The sequence below is a fragment of the Paramisgurnus dabryanus genome, chromosome 3 (assembly GCF_030506205.2).
Source record: "Paramisgurnus dabryanus chromosome 3, PD_genome_1.1, whole genome shotgun sequence".
Lineage (NCBI taxonomy): Eukaryota > Metazoa > Chordata > Actinopteri > Cypriniformes > Cobitidae > Paramisgurnus > Paramisgurnus dabryanus.
In genome coordinates, this window is record NC_133339.1 from 27,791,385 (window position 1) to 27,809,308 (window position 17,924).

The 17,924-nt window shown below is 37.3% G+C and overlaps 1 protein-coding gene across 1 annotated transcript in view; it reads right to left on the reverse strand.

Annotated features, from left to right (window-relative positions):
- The window catches only part of cpt1a2b (carnitine palmitoyltransferase 1A2b), a 32,086-nt gene extending 15,085 nt beyond the window's left edge, over window positions 1-17,001 (reverse strand). Inside the window, exons 1-16 of the mRNA XM_065277344.1 lie at window positions 16,908-17,001; window positions 15,568-15,715; window positions 14,956-15,095; window positions 13,994-14,165; window positions 13,311-13,412; window positions 13,007-13,144; window positions 12,651-12,728; window positions 12,119-12,226; window positions 9,821-9,908; window positions 9,541-9,736; window positions 7,048-7,233; window positions 6,841-6,946; window positions 6,300-6,416; window positions 2,504-2,668; window positions 2,115-2,243; window positions 813-968 (exon numbers count right to left, since the gene is read on the reverse strand). Of these exons, the coding sequence (XP_065133416.1) occupies window positions 813-968; window positions 2,115-2,243; window positions 2,504-2,668; window positions 6,300-6,416; window positions 6,841-6,946; window positions 7,048-7,233; window positions 9,541-9,736; window positions 9,821-9,908; window positions 12,119-12,226; window positions 12,651-12,728; window positions 13,007-13,144; window positions 13,311-13,412; window positions 13,994-14,165; window positions 14,956-15,095; window positions 15,568-15,708 (2,022 nt within the window). The 5' untranslated portion in view covers window positions 15,709-15,715; window positions 16,908-17,001. The remainder of the gene's footprint in view (window positions 1-812; window positions 969-2,114; window positions 2,244-2,503; window positions 2,669-6,299; window positions 6,417-6,840; window positions 6,947-7,047; window positions 7,234-9,540; window positions 9,737-9,820; window positions 9,909-12,118; window positions 12,227-12,650; window positions 12,729-13,006; window positions 13,145-13,310; window positions 13,413-13,993; window positions 14,166-14,955; window positions 15,096-15,567; window positions 15,716-16,907) is intronic.
- Between the last annotated feature and the right edge of the window lie 923 nt (window positions 17,002-17,924).

Consider the following 17,924-nt stretch of genomic DNA (forward strand, 5'->3'; position numbering starts at 1 on the left):
AAAGGTCCACTGTTGGAGCAATCATTAGAAAAAGGAAGAAGCTAAACATGACTGTCAATCTCCCTCGGACTGGGGCTCCATGCAAGATTTCACCTTGTGGGGTCTCAATGGTTCTAAGAAAGGTGAGGAATCCCAGAACTACATGGGAGGAGCTGGTCAATGAGTTGAAAAGAGCTGGGACCACCGTTTCCAAGGTTACTGTTGGTAATACACAAAGACGTCATGGTTTGAAATCATGCATGGTACGGAAGGTTCCCCTGCTTAAAGTTTTAAGTTTGCCAATGACCATTTGGATGATCCAGAGGAGTCATGAGAGCAAGTCATGTGGTCAGATGAGACCAAAATAGAACTTTTTGGTCATAATTCCACTAATGATGATGAGTACCATCCCAAGAACACTATCCCTAATGTGAAGCATGGGGGTGGTAGCATCATGCTTTGGGGGTGTTTTTCTGCACATGGGACAGGGCGACTGCACTGTATTAAGGATAGATGACCGGGGCCATGTATTTAGAGATTTTGGGGGAACAACCTCCTTCCCTCAGTTAAAGCACTGAAGATCGGTCAAGGCTGGGTCTTCCAACATGACAATGACCCGAAGCACACAGCCAGGATAACCAAGGAGTGCCTCTGTAAGAAACATATCAAGGTTCTGGCGTGGCGTGTTGTTTCCTTTCTTTTATAAATGAATGTGATGTGTTTAGAAATTCTTTGTACAGCACGGTGCTATAATTTGTTTGTTTTATAAACAAGCATAAATGTTAGTGGTAGAAAAATATGAGTCAGCCACATCAACACAAAAACACACTGACCTCTTTAAGAAAAGGAGATTCTGTCCCTAGGTATTTGGAGACCACATAGAGGCAAAAGAGGTGCCTGTCAATGCCTGATCCAGTCATGGCCAAACGGTAGAGATTCTGATGCTTCTCAGCAGCCTTTCTGAAGAGTTTGAGACAATGTTCCTGGTCCTAAAAGAAAATGAATGGACTTAAATATTGGCCATGTAAGAGGTCCCTTAACATAGACCAAAGAAAATTCTTTGTGGCCTCTGGTAAACCCTTCACCCGACTTAATAGAGTGATATGATTATAGTTATGGTTATTGTGAGTCATTATAGCCAGGGCCTGTATTCATAAAACATTATTGTATAGTTCTCCTCAATAGTAGTACAAGTTCTTAGCTAAGAGTTACCTCCTTAAACCTGTTCACAAAGCAGCTGAGAGCAACTTTTACTAAGGAATGGGTAGAAATCGTAAGCTAAAGAAAGGGCGGTGTTGACCTTGATGCTAAAACTAAAGACTTTTCGGAGATACGAAGTATGCAGTTATACTCTATATAGATACTCAAGATTAACATAAGATTAGCACTGGCGTTATGTGACCTTTAACCATCATTTATAAACATATCTTAGAAAACAATACTGGTTTGTATCTTGAGACAAATCACTGGCACTGGCATATTTTCTGTATCTGTTATTTTTTAGTTGTGACAACATGTGTTTTAACCTAGTACTAGCCTTAAGCCTTGTCTTTGATTCCGGGGGTTTGTGAAATAGTCCAACCACATATGTAGAAGTAATAAAATTAAGTCTCCTAAACCAGCTAATTACAGTATGAGCCTTAATATGTTTTGTGAACGGGGCACAGATGTTTATCCAGCTGCATACAACAGCAGTTCATACCAGACTAAAATCCGCATGCTAAATCTAATGTCACATGCCAAAACTTCCAGGTGGCTTTGGGGGCATGGTTCAGCGAGGTCTTCTGAGCTCTCAGAAGAGATAGTCGGGAAGTGGGTCAAATACAAATGAGTAACACTTGTCTGTCTTAGTAATTGGCGTGGGAAGACCGGATAAAAAGGCCCGGGAGAACAGAGAGATAGAGAGAAAGAGAGAGACAGTTTAGCTTAAGTTACGTTTGGGCCACAAAAGCCGTTTGTTTATTTTGTTGCCCCTGAAAACGTCTATACACCAGAGCATGAATAAATAATAAGAATTTAAAAAAAATTTAAACTGTTCTTTTAAACTGAACCCAATTGTTACTAAGGTTTTTAAGAAAAGTCCAGAATTAAAACCAATATCTTGAGATTCATGAGATTCAAAGTATTGGTCCCACCTCTCCAGCTTCAAATGCACAGACAAAGGCAGAGCTTTCATTGGAGCAGGAGCGTACAGTCTCAGTGCGACCCTCTCGAAACAGACGTGTCATAGAAGCTTCATATGTGAGACAAAATGCTCCTTTATCCTGAAGTTCAAAGAAATGATGTGGTTACTTGAAATTGTAAAAAACAGCACCAATTGCAATCCTGCTGATTTTCTTTCAGAATGAGATTTGTTCATGAAATTTGTTTGATCGGATGCATTGCATGAGAAACTGATGTCTCATTTCCTAGTGGAAAAATTGACCTTTAAAAAATGTGACTTTCAATTAACTCAGCAGTGTTATATATAACCTAACATCAAAACATGTATCAATGCTTTGTGAGAAAATAATTGAAAGAATACCCTGTAATATGCCAGCTGCAGGGCTAGCTGCACGAAGGAGTCGGGGCTTGTTTTGTTTTTCTTCATAAGACCCTTTCCAAACTCTCTGAAGGGAAATACATAGCAGTCCACATCATCGGCCAGGGCTTGTGCAACAGCAAGAGATTCAGAAACTTGTGCCTGAACCTGTAAAGCAGGAGAGATGGGCTCATTACATGAAAGCTAGGAGGTTAAATGGTTTTCAATCAAGCTTTGCAGATTTCACAATGAAATCGACACACACACACACACACTTAATCATTACATAATATGTCAAGTTGCTCCCTGTCTAAAACGTCAGCTGCAAACAGCAAAAATTTGTTTTTATATTTCTTATTTAAAGAATAGTAGAGAAAAGAAAACATGAAATCATGGACATAAGAAAAAGACAAACTGTATACAGATGCTCAGTATATTCAAAACTACATATACAGTAGACCCATTTGAACACAAAAAAAAGAAATACTTTAGTGGACCTGCTAGGATCTTTTCCATCTACACATTTCCAATGTATGAGCATTAACAAAACTTAAACCATTCAAGCAAGGCTTCTAATTCTGTTTGGTCCCGAACATTTTTACAGATGATTTGTGCTTGTTAAAGGTCACATTCTTTCTGATCCCATTTTTAAACCCTAGTTATAGTGTAATGTTACTATAACATAAGAGCATAAATAATACCTGTAAAATGATAAAGCTCAAAGTTCACTGCCAGGCGATATACAACCCCAAATCAGAAAAAGTTGGGACACTGTAGAAATTGTAAGTAAAAAAGGAATGGAATAATTTACAAATCTCAAAAACTTATATTTTATTCACAATAGAATATAAATAACATATCAAATGTAGAAAGTGAGACATTTTTAAATGTCATGCCAAATATTGGCTCATTTTGGATTTCATTAGAGCTACACATTCCAAAAAAAGTTGGGACAGGTAGCAATAAGAGGCCAGAAAATTTAAATGTACATATAAGGAACAGCTGGAGGAGGACCAATGTTTAGGAATAGGAATGTTGCCCCATTCTTGTCTAATACAGGCTTCAGTTGCTCAACTGTCTTAGGTCTTTGTCGCATCTTCCTCTTTATGATGCACTGAATGTTTTCTGTGGGTAACAGATCTGGACTGCAGGCTGGCCATTTCAGTACTCAGATCCTTCTTCTACACAGACATGACGTTGTAATTGATGCAGTATGTGGTCTGGCATTGTCATGTTGGAAAATGCAACGTCTTCCCTGTAAGAGACGACGTCTGAATGGGACCATATGTTGCTCTAAAAATTGGATAAACCTTTCAGCATTGATGGTGCCTTTCCAGATGTGTAAGCTGCCCATGCCACACGCACTCATGCAACCCCAAACCATCAGAGATGCAGGTTTCTGAAATAAGCGCTAATAACAACTTGGGGTGTCCTTGTCCTCTTTAGTCTGGATGAAATGGCGTCCCAGTTTTCCAAAAAGAACTTCTGGAAGTATTCCAGAGCCCATGTTATGATTTCCATTACAGTAGCATTCCTGTATGTGATGCAGTGCAAATTAGCCCTTAAGCTTTTCCTTATATGTACATTTAATTTTTCTGGCCTCTTATTGCTACCCGTCCCACCTTTTTTTGAATGTGTAGCTCTCATGAAATCCAAAATGAGCCAATATTTGGCATGACAATTCAAAATATCTCACTTTCAACATTTGACCATGCGCTCGTCGCACAAACCATTTTTCCCGTCATTAAATTAGCAAAAGTGGATTCGGACACGCCTATTTAGACAATGCGCTTAGATCGTTAAAATAGGGCCCAATGTGTTTTTTACACGTTAAACATGAACACATGTTATAATGCGCACTGTAAACACAATCAAAGCTTCAAAAACACAAAAAGAACAGGAGCTTTAAGGTATCATCCAAATTTACAGTACGTTTATGTTAGTGAGAGTCAAGCGCAACTCGCTAAAGCTACACTCTAAAAATGGCTGGGTTATTTTTGACCCATTATGGGTAAATATTGGACAGAACACACCGCTGGGTTAAAAATGACCCAATGTTGGGTTGTTGTTGTTGTTGTTGTGCATCCATGAGGTATAATAACCCAGCATTAGGTCAATTTTAACCAAGCGGTGTGTCATTTACCCATTATGGGTCAAAAATAACCCAGGCATTTTTAGAGTGTACAGAAAGTCAAACTACAAATTAACTTTGTAAAGCCAAACAACTTCATGGGTAATGAAGAGTAATGGGCTTCCTTAGTCTTTGAGTTTACCCTCACCTCGCTTACTTAATGTGTACTTGACCGAAAGAGACACCAATAAATAGAAATCTCTTTGAGAAGTTTCGTGAAGGAGATCTTTTCACATTTTAAAACAGATGCCTAGAAAGTATAAAAAAGCTGCTTATTTCACAATCACTGCATACCCTCAGCTACCAGCATTGGTGCTTTTTTCATTTAACTGTACTGTTTAGTACACAACAAATGTTGCAACAAACGAACATACTTTAAATGACACTGCTCTGATGTTAACTATTCAAGAAACACCGTTAGATAGAAATCTCTTTGAGAAGTTCTTGGAGGATATATTTTCGCAGTTCAAAATGATGCTTATGAGGAAGCATCGAAAAAAACCCCATTGCTCATCTCTAATCTACTGGGCCAGAGAGAAGGCCTACGGGAAATTCCCCAATCGGACAGACCCATTTAAACCAGTATCAAAGTATGAGGAAAGTCCCATGCAGAGCTTGGTTCATCAAAATAACAACAAGTCTTAGAATGAATAAAACAGGGATTCATTTTCAAAGAATGGGATGTCAATAGTTAATAACAGAAAAGCAGCCTGCATACAAGGCTTTCAACCATCGGCAAATGCAACACAACTGAACCCTAAAGCTAAAAAGCATGAAAAGTTTTTCATCAATAGGGGTGCTTTCAGGATTCACTCGATAAACGTAAACTGACTTAGCACGTGCATGTCTAAACTCAGAATGGTTAATTTCGGAAACTTTGTGACTATGACACCCTTGTGTACTTATGTTTTGCAGCTCCTCTTTAAAATTTGCATCAGATTTAAGCACTGTATGTGCAATCATTAATACAAATTATCTACTAAACATATTAAAAAATAATTTATTACTAGAAAATAACTGCTGTGGCTAGACATACTGTAATAGTTTATCTAAAACATTTCCCTTTCAATGTCCATGCAGATATTACAAAATAAATATTTTCATACCTGTCTGCTACAAGAATTTGCAGAATGTACCTTTCATCCGTTTTCACTTCTCCAGATATTTTGAAAGGTAGAAGGGAGGAGGAAGAAGGACGAGTGGTTTGTGTGTATATGTGTGTGCGTGTGTGTGTGCATATGTGTAACCGAGCGTAAAAGATAGTTAATATTTTGCAGAGTCCGTGAACAGTCTGCTAAGGGTAAATTGTGCCATTACTAACTAACTTAACAACAAGGTCAAGAAACACGGAAATGTGCACACAGAATGCATATTATCTGGTCTCTATGTAGGTTAATCCATGTAAGATCTTTCAGAAAATATTTGTAGGGTAATAGGTTGGTCAGTGGAAGGGAAATGCCTGATATGGACTATCATGTTGTTCAGCTAGTTATTTGTTTTGGGTTTTTTTTAAAGGAAGAAGGAAGATTGTGTTTTCTGAACATAACACAAACAGATGTTTGGCCGTGTTCGTGAGGACTCTGCTAAGTGAACCTGTGGCATTATATCGAGCATGATGAAAAGGTCAGAAATACGGAAACTATGAATACAAAATGTGTGGTGTCTTGCCTCAGCCGGTATGTCCCATCTCAAGCGTTGAGGTTGTGGTAAGAAGCGCTCGACCTCTCCTCTGCAGTTTCCGTCCGTAGTGTAACCCAACTGAAACTTATCTGTGGCAAGCGTGTACTGAAAGATCCACAGGAAATAAAGATCTTGTTAATATCTTAACAATGATCCTATACAGCAAGTGGAGAAATCTTCTGCTTCTCAAATCTTTCTTCTTACAAACCTTTCTGATTCTCTCAAAACCTTTTACACTAGATTTTAAGCCCTGTAGTCTCAGTACACCTTAAATCTATTGTTAGCCTGGATGTGTAAGTGGAAAATGAAAGACTTGTGTCCGTTGCAAAAACATTTGTGGAGGAGGTCAAAACTTTCTATGTCTAGTATTAATATGCCACCCACAGATTACTCCATATTTGTGCATTCTAAAAGCATGAACGTGTGGTATAGGGAAATAAGCTGTGGCTTGCCTACTAATACAGAAACTCGATTGCACGTGTACAGACCACCAAAAGACCCTTTTTAAAGTTCATTACTGCCCCCTCACCTCCCACAAGTGAGCCACTATAGGAGCATCAGCCCAAGAATGTTCTGCGTTCAGCCCGTTCTTTCCATTCTTATACACCACAATAGAAAATGACTTATCGAACCACCTTAGAGAGGAAAGAAAAATACATTTCAGGCAAAATTAATTTCAAACAGAAGCAAATTGTCCACTTAAGTTCTCATATTAGACTGTCTGCTGCTTAAGCACCTGTCATAACATTTGCCATGCAGGATGGATTTGGCGTAGCCGCCTAAATTCCTAGGATCATCTCCCATCATGCCTTGTTCCTCATCGTCTAGGGTGACAAAGAAAGCAGCTTTCTCAATGCAGTCCAATGATTGCCTATTAACTCCAGAGCTGAAGTACTGCTTTCGGACACGAGCCCAGGGCACCCTAACAGAGACAGGAAAAGGTTGCTAAAAGCAGTTTTCAAAAGATTTCTATAAACCTATGACTAACCTGTCTAATATACATAAACATTTAACTGATAAAAAGATAAATGTGTAAAAAGGCCCAGCTTCCTTCTACCATAAACCTTGTTTACTGTTTATTAGATTACATCTGGTTATAATAAGGAAGAACATAAGATGTCTCATTCTTCTCATTATTGATTAGATTAGATTAGACAGTTTTTAGCCATAACAAGTAAAACATGCAAAATATGCTCTTTTACATAGTTAAATGCCTTTCGAAGTTTCACTGAGAGGTCAGGTTTCAAAAAAAGTGTCATGTCTGATGCTGTGGTAGTGCATGTGGTCATGACATAAGAGCAGTCTATTCATATGGGACATGGGTTAAAGTATTGTCCATCAGTGGCAGCTCTGGTTAACCCAAAATAGTGTAACATATTATTTATAAATATTCTGTCGTCGCTGATAGCCCTGTGGTTAGTGCGCCGACATATAGCGTCACGGCGCTCACGCCGACCCGAGTTCGATTCCTGTCTCTGTGGTCCTTTGCTCCCCTATATTTACCCAACACTTTCCTGTCAACTCTCTACTACAACACTATCCAAATAAAGAAATAAAAGATATAAATATATTCGGTTACACTTTATTTTGATAGTCCACTTAAGACATTCTACTAACTATAAACAACTTTGCAACTACATGTCAACTAACTTTTAATAATTTGCAACTATACGTCAACTAACTGTCATTAGAGTATAAGTAGACTGTAAGGGTTGGGGTTAGGGAAGAGGTTTGGGTTAGTGGAATAAGTTGACATGCACCTGCAAAGATACTTATAGTCAGTTGAATATCTGTTGAGATATCATCACAATAAATTGTTAGTAGATATTAAGCAGACAGTCTACTAATTCTCTAAAGATTGGTAGTTGATAAGTAGTTGCAAAGTTACTTATAATTAGTAAAATGTCTAAAGTGGACTATCGAAATAAAGTGTTACCATATATTCATAGATATAAAGATATAAATATATTCAAAAAAATAATAATTTATAAGTATTCAGTGAAATAAGCGAGAAAGACTAGTTTACTGTATGATCCATACGTTTTCTACAACTGAGGAAATCAGACGCAAAAGCCTAAATGCCACCTTAGGCAAAAACGGGATGATGATCACCGAATGCTCTCGGGACATAATACAGTATGTTCGCATAATACCTTCGCTTCAAATCTGACTTTCATTATTTGTAATGTTTTTAGTTGCATCTTTTGTGATTTTGCAACTGTTTGCTATGTTTTGTCCAAAAAAGTGGATTTTTAGCACTGGGGCTTTTTGTTATAAATGCTTGCATGCACTTAGAGGGTTATGCACATTTGTTGAATTTTGGCATTTTGATTACTGATTTATAATCTATTTATTGCCTTTGAAGTTAAATTAATTAATCTGGTTAAAAAAGCTAATTTGCCAAAAAAATGTCAGACAAACAATTATCTTCCTGAACTTATGTAACATTCATAATTAACAGAGTTTGATAAAATATAAACCAAATACTTAAATATGCTATCAGGACTTAAGGAATTAGTAATCCAATAAATGAATCATCAACTGCTGTGCTTGCATGTTCTCAATGAAGAATCGTGTCACTGAACAGCGGATATTTAATAAAACTAGGATTGACATGGTTTTACGTGCTCAATATTAAATATTTTCACAATGTGTTTTAAAACGGTTATGTTAAAACAACACATTTAATATGTTGTCCTTAACTAGACACATCTCTTTGTTATTATTGGAACATTATCTTGTGTTGTCCCTTTAATTTATTTGAACACAAAATCAACACAATGGTGCAGTTTCCCAGAAATGGCTTATCCTAGTCTCAGACTAAAATGCATGTTTGACATTCCCTAATTTAGTAACACACCTTGTACTGACATATCATAACATATATTAGTGCCACCGTTTTGTTTTAAGATGCACATCAGTATTGTGCTTTTGTAAGGTTTGTTTTTGTAAAAACAACTGAAATGTCCTAATATAACTAAGGCCTAGTCCTGGTTTAATCTAAACCCTGTCTGGAAAACCGCCCCATAATGTGTTAAATAGCATAACACAAAACAATCTGTAGAAAATTAACACATCCTTTCTTAGAGTGTACATTATGTGGGATTTTGTGTAGAAAAGAGTAAATCCCCACAAAAAAGACTTATACTGCAGCTCTGCTTAAAATAATATCCAATAATGCCCCCTGCTGGGTAACACACAAAGACACAGCCTTTTCTCTGTGTCTGACCTGTTTCCTGCTGTTAGTGCTCCTAGTTTGTCCTCTCCTGGAAAGGGAGGCGAAGGGTCATCCAGGATCCTTTGTATCTGGTACTGAATCTCTCTGGGTGACAGCAGCCGTCCCGCATGGTACACCCATAACCTGAAGTATCGGCCCCTGTGGTACACAGCAACAAACTCACTGTCCTGCCAGTGCTGCACTACATCTGAGAGATCAAGACATTATGTCATTAACACAAGACCACGTTTTTAAAAGGTATGTGCATCTTAAGATGTATAAATGTGTATACCGGTTTCCTCTCCAGGTATGCGGGTAGTATTGAACATGCGTTCACATTGAGCTGCACACAGTGGGATAACAGTTCCAGGAATACGACTCTAGATGAAACAGAATTCAATTACCTCAATAACTTCTCATTCATTTTATTATATTGCTTATATGTGCCTATGATATATCGTTATGTTGCATATATTGTGTTTTATAATCTATTTTTATTCACATTCACACATGTGTGGTTGAAGTCCATATGAAGAACACAGATGCATAACCCTGTGTCTAAAAAGTTTTCTTGTAAATGAGCTTTTTTATCAGGCTCTTATGTTTCGGTTCAGTAATTTCACTTTAATGGGAATAAAAAGATTATTAGTCAGTAATTGAAATTGCCTTATTTTCACTTATTTGTCACTTTAGTCATTTCAGTGTTATTTAACAAATTTGATGATCTTTTGCTGCAAAATCTCAGTTTAGAAATCTCCATTGTCCTTTCTGAATAAAGGTAAAAGGCTCGAAAATTCAGTCAATATCCAAATATACTCGCTAAATCTCCTTTAACGGGAAAAAAAATTCAGCAGCTTGACAATTGAAATCTGATGTATATATGCCATCGTTCATCCAATTATTCTTCCATGCACTTAGATGACTGCTAAAAATCCGTGTTTAACGGATTCTGCCAACAAAGCGATACTTCTGAATGGCCTTAGGCTGGGATTAAACAGATTTGAAGCAAAAGGACCTTTGCCTTCGGTCACTATGATTATGTTATTTTTGATGGAGGTGGTGTTTAGTGGCTTTTGCATCTGAGCTTTTTGTTATTCAATGAAGTTTTTTAACTAAATTGACATCACAATAGCTATATTTTATTAAAAAAAAAATATATTTATATGGTAAATGGTAAATGGACTGCATTTATATAGCGCTTTTAATAGACCTATGGCCATCTAAAGCGCTTTACATGTAAACTTCCCAAAAGTATTTCATCTTAACTACCTACACACACATTATTAGGGTGATGTGAGCCATCCGGTAAAATGGGCCATTTAGGGTTAAAGCATGATTGATCTATATATGAGGAGCTCAGATGCAGAAAAAGTGGGTCTGACGTGCTTTCTTGTAAATTAGCATTTTTTATTATACTCTTAAAGCAACACTTAGTTTCCATGTAAGATTGGCTTACGGCTCCCCAATGGGGTTGAACATCGCAAGAGTGCCTTGAAAGAGACACTTTTCTGCAGGCAGGGGAGAGGCGGGGCTGTGTCACCACGCGACTTACAGAGTGTGTTTGTAGTAGCTAGGAGTCTGTTAAGGTTGCATCAGCAGTAGAATTTGTCCAGGTAAGAGTTGTTCTACCACTGAAATAATTTTAGATACATTATTTTAAAGGTCAAAACCCTACATAGTGTGGCTTTAATGGAATCTGCCAGCAAACCGGTATTTCTGAACAACCTGAGGCCAGGATTAAGCAGATTTCATCCTGTTTATCCTGTTTTAAGCACAGTAAACACTGTCTGAAAAAATGGTCCCAAGCTGTGACAGGTGTATTACGCTTTAAAAAGTTCCTACTATGTACAAATAGTGTAGATTTGGTACCAATATGCACCTCTCAGGGCTCAACATAAAGGACTGCCCGGTGGCCCGGGGCAAGCGTGAGAGACTTTAGGGCTAGTAAAAAGTATTGTCACTTGCCCGATCGGGGCAATCATTACTAAAATATATTTTCATAAATGTATATTATTTAACATCTTGGAAGCAGACATATACTTGGGTAAATCACGACGAAAAAAACAATGCAATATTTTGCACATTTTGCTGTCGGTTTACAGGTAAAGAAGAAAAGTTGGGAGCCTTTTTTCGTTGGAACATGTCTGTTGTATATGTATACAATTATATTAGACTTTTGAATTATTATTTTTAAATATGTGAAACTGATATTTTTTTATTGGGACCAGTAAAAATTTTGGCATGGCAAGTGAAAACCTGAACCACTGGCCCAACTGGGCCAGCATAACATTTTTTTTGCTTTGAGCCCTGCCTTTGAGGTACCAATATAAACTTTTTATGTGCAAATGTGTACTTTTTAAAAGGGTACATCCCCAGTGACAGCAAAGGGCTATTTATTGACAACTTTTTCTGACAGCGCAGCCATCATTCTTGCTGTAAGCCAGGACAGCGAATTAGTACGATTTAAGAAAAAACTAAGAAATGACTAAGTGCTAGAACAGGTAGAGACATGAATGCCATTGTGAATTCTAGTGTTGACAGAACAGACAGTGAAGCAGTGTTGGGTGGGAATTTGGGATGGGTAACATACAGGTTTGAGCTCCTCTCGGTTGACCTTGCGGCGATAAAGAAACAGGGCTGTGATCGTGTTTCCAGCTCGAGCTGCCTGGTTAGTTGTTGGGGTCACATACAAGAAGTCCTGTACATAAACCATACAAGAGAGTAAAACATTAGGAAACCTTGCTAGTGTACAATGATCAACATCTGACTAAGGTTCATTTTATCTTTACTTAATGAGAATGCTAACCCACACGTGAAACCCCTTGTTTTAATGTTGTGTTTAAAACGTGGGATTACATCATATGATACATGTGAGTATTGCTCTTATCTTAAGATATCTGTTTCGGCGGTAAAATTCAATTCCATATAGACTTTTAAATCAGACATTTTTAATAAACTTTTACTATAACCACTACGCAAATATGTTTCATTAAAACGTTACAATTGAGAAATTTACCGTTAACAGTCACACAAAGAGAGCTGATGAGTCACAGCAGAAACAGCCATCCCAGATATGTTAGGTAAGTAAAAGTAGTAATAGGTAATGTTATATGCGCACATACCATGCCATAATAGTTACTGTTGACCATGATAGGACTGCGCCCCCGCAGGTAAACATACTCTTCCCACCAGTCACTAACCTGACAAAACAGAGAAAGATTAGAGAAGAAAAATCACACATTTTGACTCCAGGGAAAATTGGCAGTGGGCAATCTAGTCCAAACCAATGGGGAAGTGGGGATGGGGACAATCACACTCAGGCACGGTTCCATACAAATAAGTACAATGTGAGTAAGGATATGTGTGCATTTATATGCCCATAATAATCATGACTTTTTATTCATGATTACACTTTAATTAAATAGTTAGTCTAAATATAGTTTTAATTTAAAAAACCTGTTCAGATTTCAGCACGTACATAGTTTGTGGCCCATAGGGCTTTGAGTTTGAGGTATCTCTGCAGGCGGTTACCAACACTGTTCTCAAAATCAGCAGCAAGTCTCGTCATTCGCTTAAAATCATCGGCACTCAGCAATGGCTTCACTGACTCAAGATACTATAACACACAAAGAGAGAGTAAAAGAGAGAGAGAGAGAGAGAGAGAGAGAGAGAGAGAGGTAATTTACAAAACCCAAATCCCATGAATCCTGTCCATTTATATGCAACACTTCTCAGAAACACCTCAAACCCTCATGCTTGAACACTATAAAATGTTGACTCACTTTTTCCAGTGTGTCTTTAATTGGAGGCACAGGCAGGTGTGGTAAAGATGTCTGATAACTATAGAGTAATGGCTTCCTGCTAGAGAGCAACCTTACTAGGGTCTGAGTGAGAAGACATGAGACAGACACAGTCAAACAAAAGCAAATATATATATATGACCCACAGGGTCAAATTTGTTCAATAGAATAAATGGGTTTTTGGATTTTCCTGGGTTCTCCATGGTTAAACTAATCGAACAAATAATTTGTTAGTGAGTCATAGTGATCTTAATAACAAACTCCTGTCTATAAACAAAGACTCATGGGTGAAATGGCTCTTTCAAGCAGATCATTAACTGTCTTAAACAGTATACATGAAGAGTTCAGATGCAAAAGAGAAGAGACTAGATAATTGTAACCGAACAGTCTGGACAGGTACTCTATGTTCATCAAATACTGTTGCATCAAATCCGCTTAATCCCGCCCTCAGGCCATTCAGAAAGAAAACAATTTTAGGCAGAATCCAGATAAAAGTCTTATAAATAAATGCTAATTAACACAAAATTATGCCAGACGCACTTAGCAGGTTTTGCATCTGAACTCTTCATATCTATATCCTATAAGTTAATAATAGAGAAATTAAGAAGAAAAATAGCTGTGCTATTTTCTCCAGGCCAAGCTTAATGTAAATTTAATGCACTGACCGCCCAAACTTTCGTCTTGGTAGAAATTCGACCATGTTGTTCGAACATCCATTGATGGTATGACAGAAGAAGCTTTAGACAAAATCTCAGGGCCAGAATGAGAGACAACCACAGAAGAGTACTGAACACCAGTACAGACAATACAGTCTGACCCTGAGCGCTCAAAGACAGACTGAGAGAAGATACAAAGAGAAAACCATCAGCACATCTGTTCAATCAGTGGAGAATTTCTTTTAGGTTTACTGTTTTACATATTCACTTTAAAGGGGACATATCATGAAAATCTGACTTTGTCCATGTTTTAGTGCTATAATTGGATCCCCAGTGCTTCTGCCAACCTAGAAAAAAGATCAACCCAGTAACTTAGTTTTGGTAAACCATTCTCTGCAAGCATGTGAAAAATAGCTCACTAAAATTAGGCTCCCCTGGTGATGTCAGAAGGGATAATAACACCCCTTAATCTGCACTATCCAACTACGGCACTGCAATTTAGTGCAGAGATCAACTCTTTTGCATTTAAAAGGACACACCCAAAAACTGCACATTTTTGCTCACACCTACAAAGTGGCAATTTTAAAATAATCTATATGGTATTTAGCTACAACTTTACATACTGGGGACACCAAATATATATTTGACATCTTTAATAAGTCTTGTGAAATGTCCCCTTTAAAAATGTCTTGTTGCACTCACAATTACTTGAAACTTTGGAAAGTTGCTCTAAATGATAAAAAAGTGAGATAAGAATGAAGCTAATTTAACTCCTTACGATAGATAGATAGGTAGGTAGGTAGGTAGGTAGGTGTGTATATAGATAGATAGATAGATAGATAGATAGATAGATAGATAGATAGATAGATAGATAGATAGATAGATAGATAGATAGATAGATAGATAGATAGATGTAATCAGGTTGCCTTATTTTCTTTTACATTTTGAATTTGAGTAAAGGAAAGTGTTACCTGAGGGGTAGGTGTTCTCGTATCTTAGCAATGATGCCCATAGATGGATCAGACTGCATGTACATAGTTGCCAAGATTGCTATGACAACAAAAAGCCAAGAGGAGGGGCTAGCTGGGTATACACCTTTTATGATTCTGTTCTGTCCGAGAAACAAAGCAGAAAGTCCTTAAGCATCAATGCTATCGTTGTACAAGCACGTGCATACATGTTCGGGCTATACTGACACAACATGATCTTTAGGCAGACAAGAAATTGGCCAAAATTCAATTTACTTAATATCTATTTGATATCACCATACTCCACTAGACAATAAAATGTATTATTCATTCTTGCAGAAAAACTAAAATGTGTAAAATAATGGAGCAGCACTGATCAGGAAGAAGGAATTTTAATCATAACTAAAAGCACAGAAAGTCTGTTTTTGGTATGGTGTTTACCTGCCATTAAAAAATAAGAAACTAGATGCCCTCTGTCCAGGAAAAACACCAAACATTACAATCCAGAAAACAATTGAATAAAACTGCACTGCACGGGTTTTGGTATTTTATTGAATGGGGTTTCAGAGACTGAAAATAAACAAAGAGAAACAGACAATGATTGAGGTCACTGACTTTAATCCTACTGATACGTTTCTTCCAGGATCGCAGTCCAGAGAGGTAGATTTGATTGAGGGCTTGGTAGGACAGATGCAGGTTAATGCCCTCTGGAGTGATGGTAAACTGAAACGCTACAGCCTGGTGTGCCTCTGCCATTGCTGTACTGTAGATAACAAAAGAACACACAGCATTTTACAGAACACTGCATAACTGAAATATCAAATATATTATTCATTCATGGCAACAGATTTCATCAGACTTATGTTCCTTTTGCAAACCCAAGCAATATCATACTTAAAGTAAGGATAAAATATGATATAATATGTACTAAAAATGTGTAGAAAATCTGTCTTGATGATGTCAAGTCAAACTTATGAACTAGATTAAAGAAACTATTACAAGTACACTGATGCCCCCCAGTGGTGCATTCATATGTAAAAACAGAATTTGTTGTATTGTTAATTACATTGCCCAAGAAGAAGGATATGGTATAGTTTTAAAAAAAACATCACACATTTTTTCTTTAGATTAAAATATAAAATTGAACACTTTCTAACGATTCTCTGGTTGTGTACGTGTTTATTGACACTGTGTCTTTAAATCAGCATATGCATTTCTCAGTTAGGCAATCCACACCGCCTAAATTCTTTATGGTTAAGAGACATGAGGTGAAAATAAAACAGGTTTATCCGGTATGTGTAGTTTGTCACCTAGACTGATAAAGGCTTATAAAATGTTTAACCTACAAATCATGAGAAATAGTGACGGTTAAATCACAGAATGCTGGTAAGCTGGTAAACTGGTTAACCCATTACGTATAACGATGTGCGTTTCTGAAGTTCAGTTGCTAGAACAATAAGTTAGCAACGCAAATGTCATAGGTTCGCCCCCAGAAGGTAAACAGATAAACGAAAATAAAAATGTGTAGTTTAAATATAGAAGCGTCTGCCAAATGCATAAGTTCAAATGCCACACGCGTCTAGGCAATGTGAATATTAATACAGAAGTGCGCCTGTCTGTCATCAATCTGATATCTCACGAGACCATCCGCCAGGCGTCAAGCAAAGTTTTGATGGAACTCTGAGGTGTCCATGTAAAAAAGTTATTTATGTAACGTTAGCATATGATTTATTGCATAGTTTTGCTAGTTTAGTCAACAGACATAATTATGTAAATACCAGGCATGCTCTAGGTAAATAAGTTTATCATTTTCAAATACAACAGCACTCGAGAATATTCCTGAACACTGCGTGTTACACGGGACAACACGCACAATATTGAGGGAAAAGATAAACAAAACAGTATGTCTCGTTTATCACTTAAACACAAAAAAGACATAAGTAAAAAATTCCTACCTGCGTGTTCGAATGTAGTATTGTAAATAGCTTTTTGACACCGGTGTGATTTTTGTTCCCCACCCTCTCACCTCCGGTTAGCTCTTACCTGAAGTGATCTGCGTAAACTTTACTGGGCGAGTTCCACTTCATGCAACGCTGCGCAGATATACAGCCTTATGACATCAAATACCGCGAGAAATATACAAAAGCATGGCTTTGGACTCGCTCTCGCGGTACGTTGATGTCAACGTGATGGATTGGGCAGCGCCACGTGAAGTCGAATACACCTACTCCATTCCGTTTACATGACAACACACAGCACATGTCACATGAGCAATCGTTTGCTAAATACACACTTGCTACATTTAAATAATTACATTATCTTACAAAAAATTAACAAAAGTTTAACATCATTTTTTTAAACATTAAAAAAATAAAAATAAAAACAGTGTCGCCAACATAGCAATTTTCTGCTAGATTTAACGTTAGCAATTTTTCAGACTACCCTAGCAACTTTTTTTCCCAAAAGCAACCGGCAACAAATGTAGCAATTTTTGACATTTATTTGGTAAGGTTTAGCAACTTTTGAAAAGTCACTCATAAAGAGCAGTAGTGACATAACTCAACAGATGAGCGGTTCATTCATAAATCCTTGAGATTGCTGTAGAAATACAAACAGCAAGACTAAAGACAACGGGTGCAGGGGCGGGGCTACATGAGGAATAAATAGCAGGGCACAGCAGCCAAAAAAAATTTGGCTGGGTGTAGCAGCAATAGCACATTACATTTTTTTCACACATAATAATGATAAGAACAACCACAGTTGAATGTTCAATCTAGAAGAGACTTAACTACATTGAAATGTCTAAAAAAAAATACAGAAATAAAGAAAAATTGTGTGAGTCTGTACCTGAATTTAAAGGGTGGCTGAAGCCAGTAGTTCATATTGCAAATCAGATATGCTTGCAAAAATGTATGACATCAGAAAACATTGTACTACAGCAAAGAATAAAAATAAATTTTAAAAAAACCTTA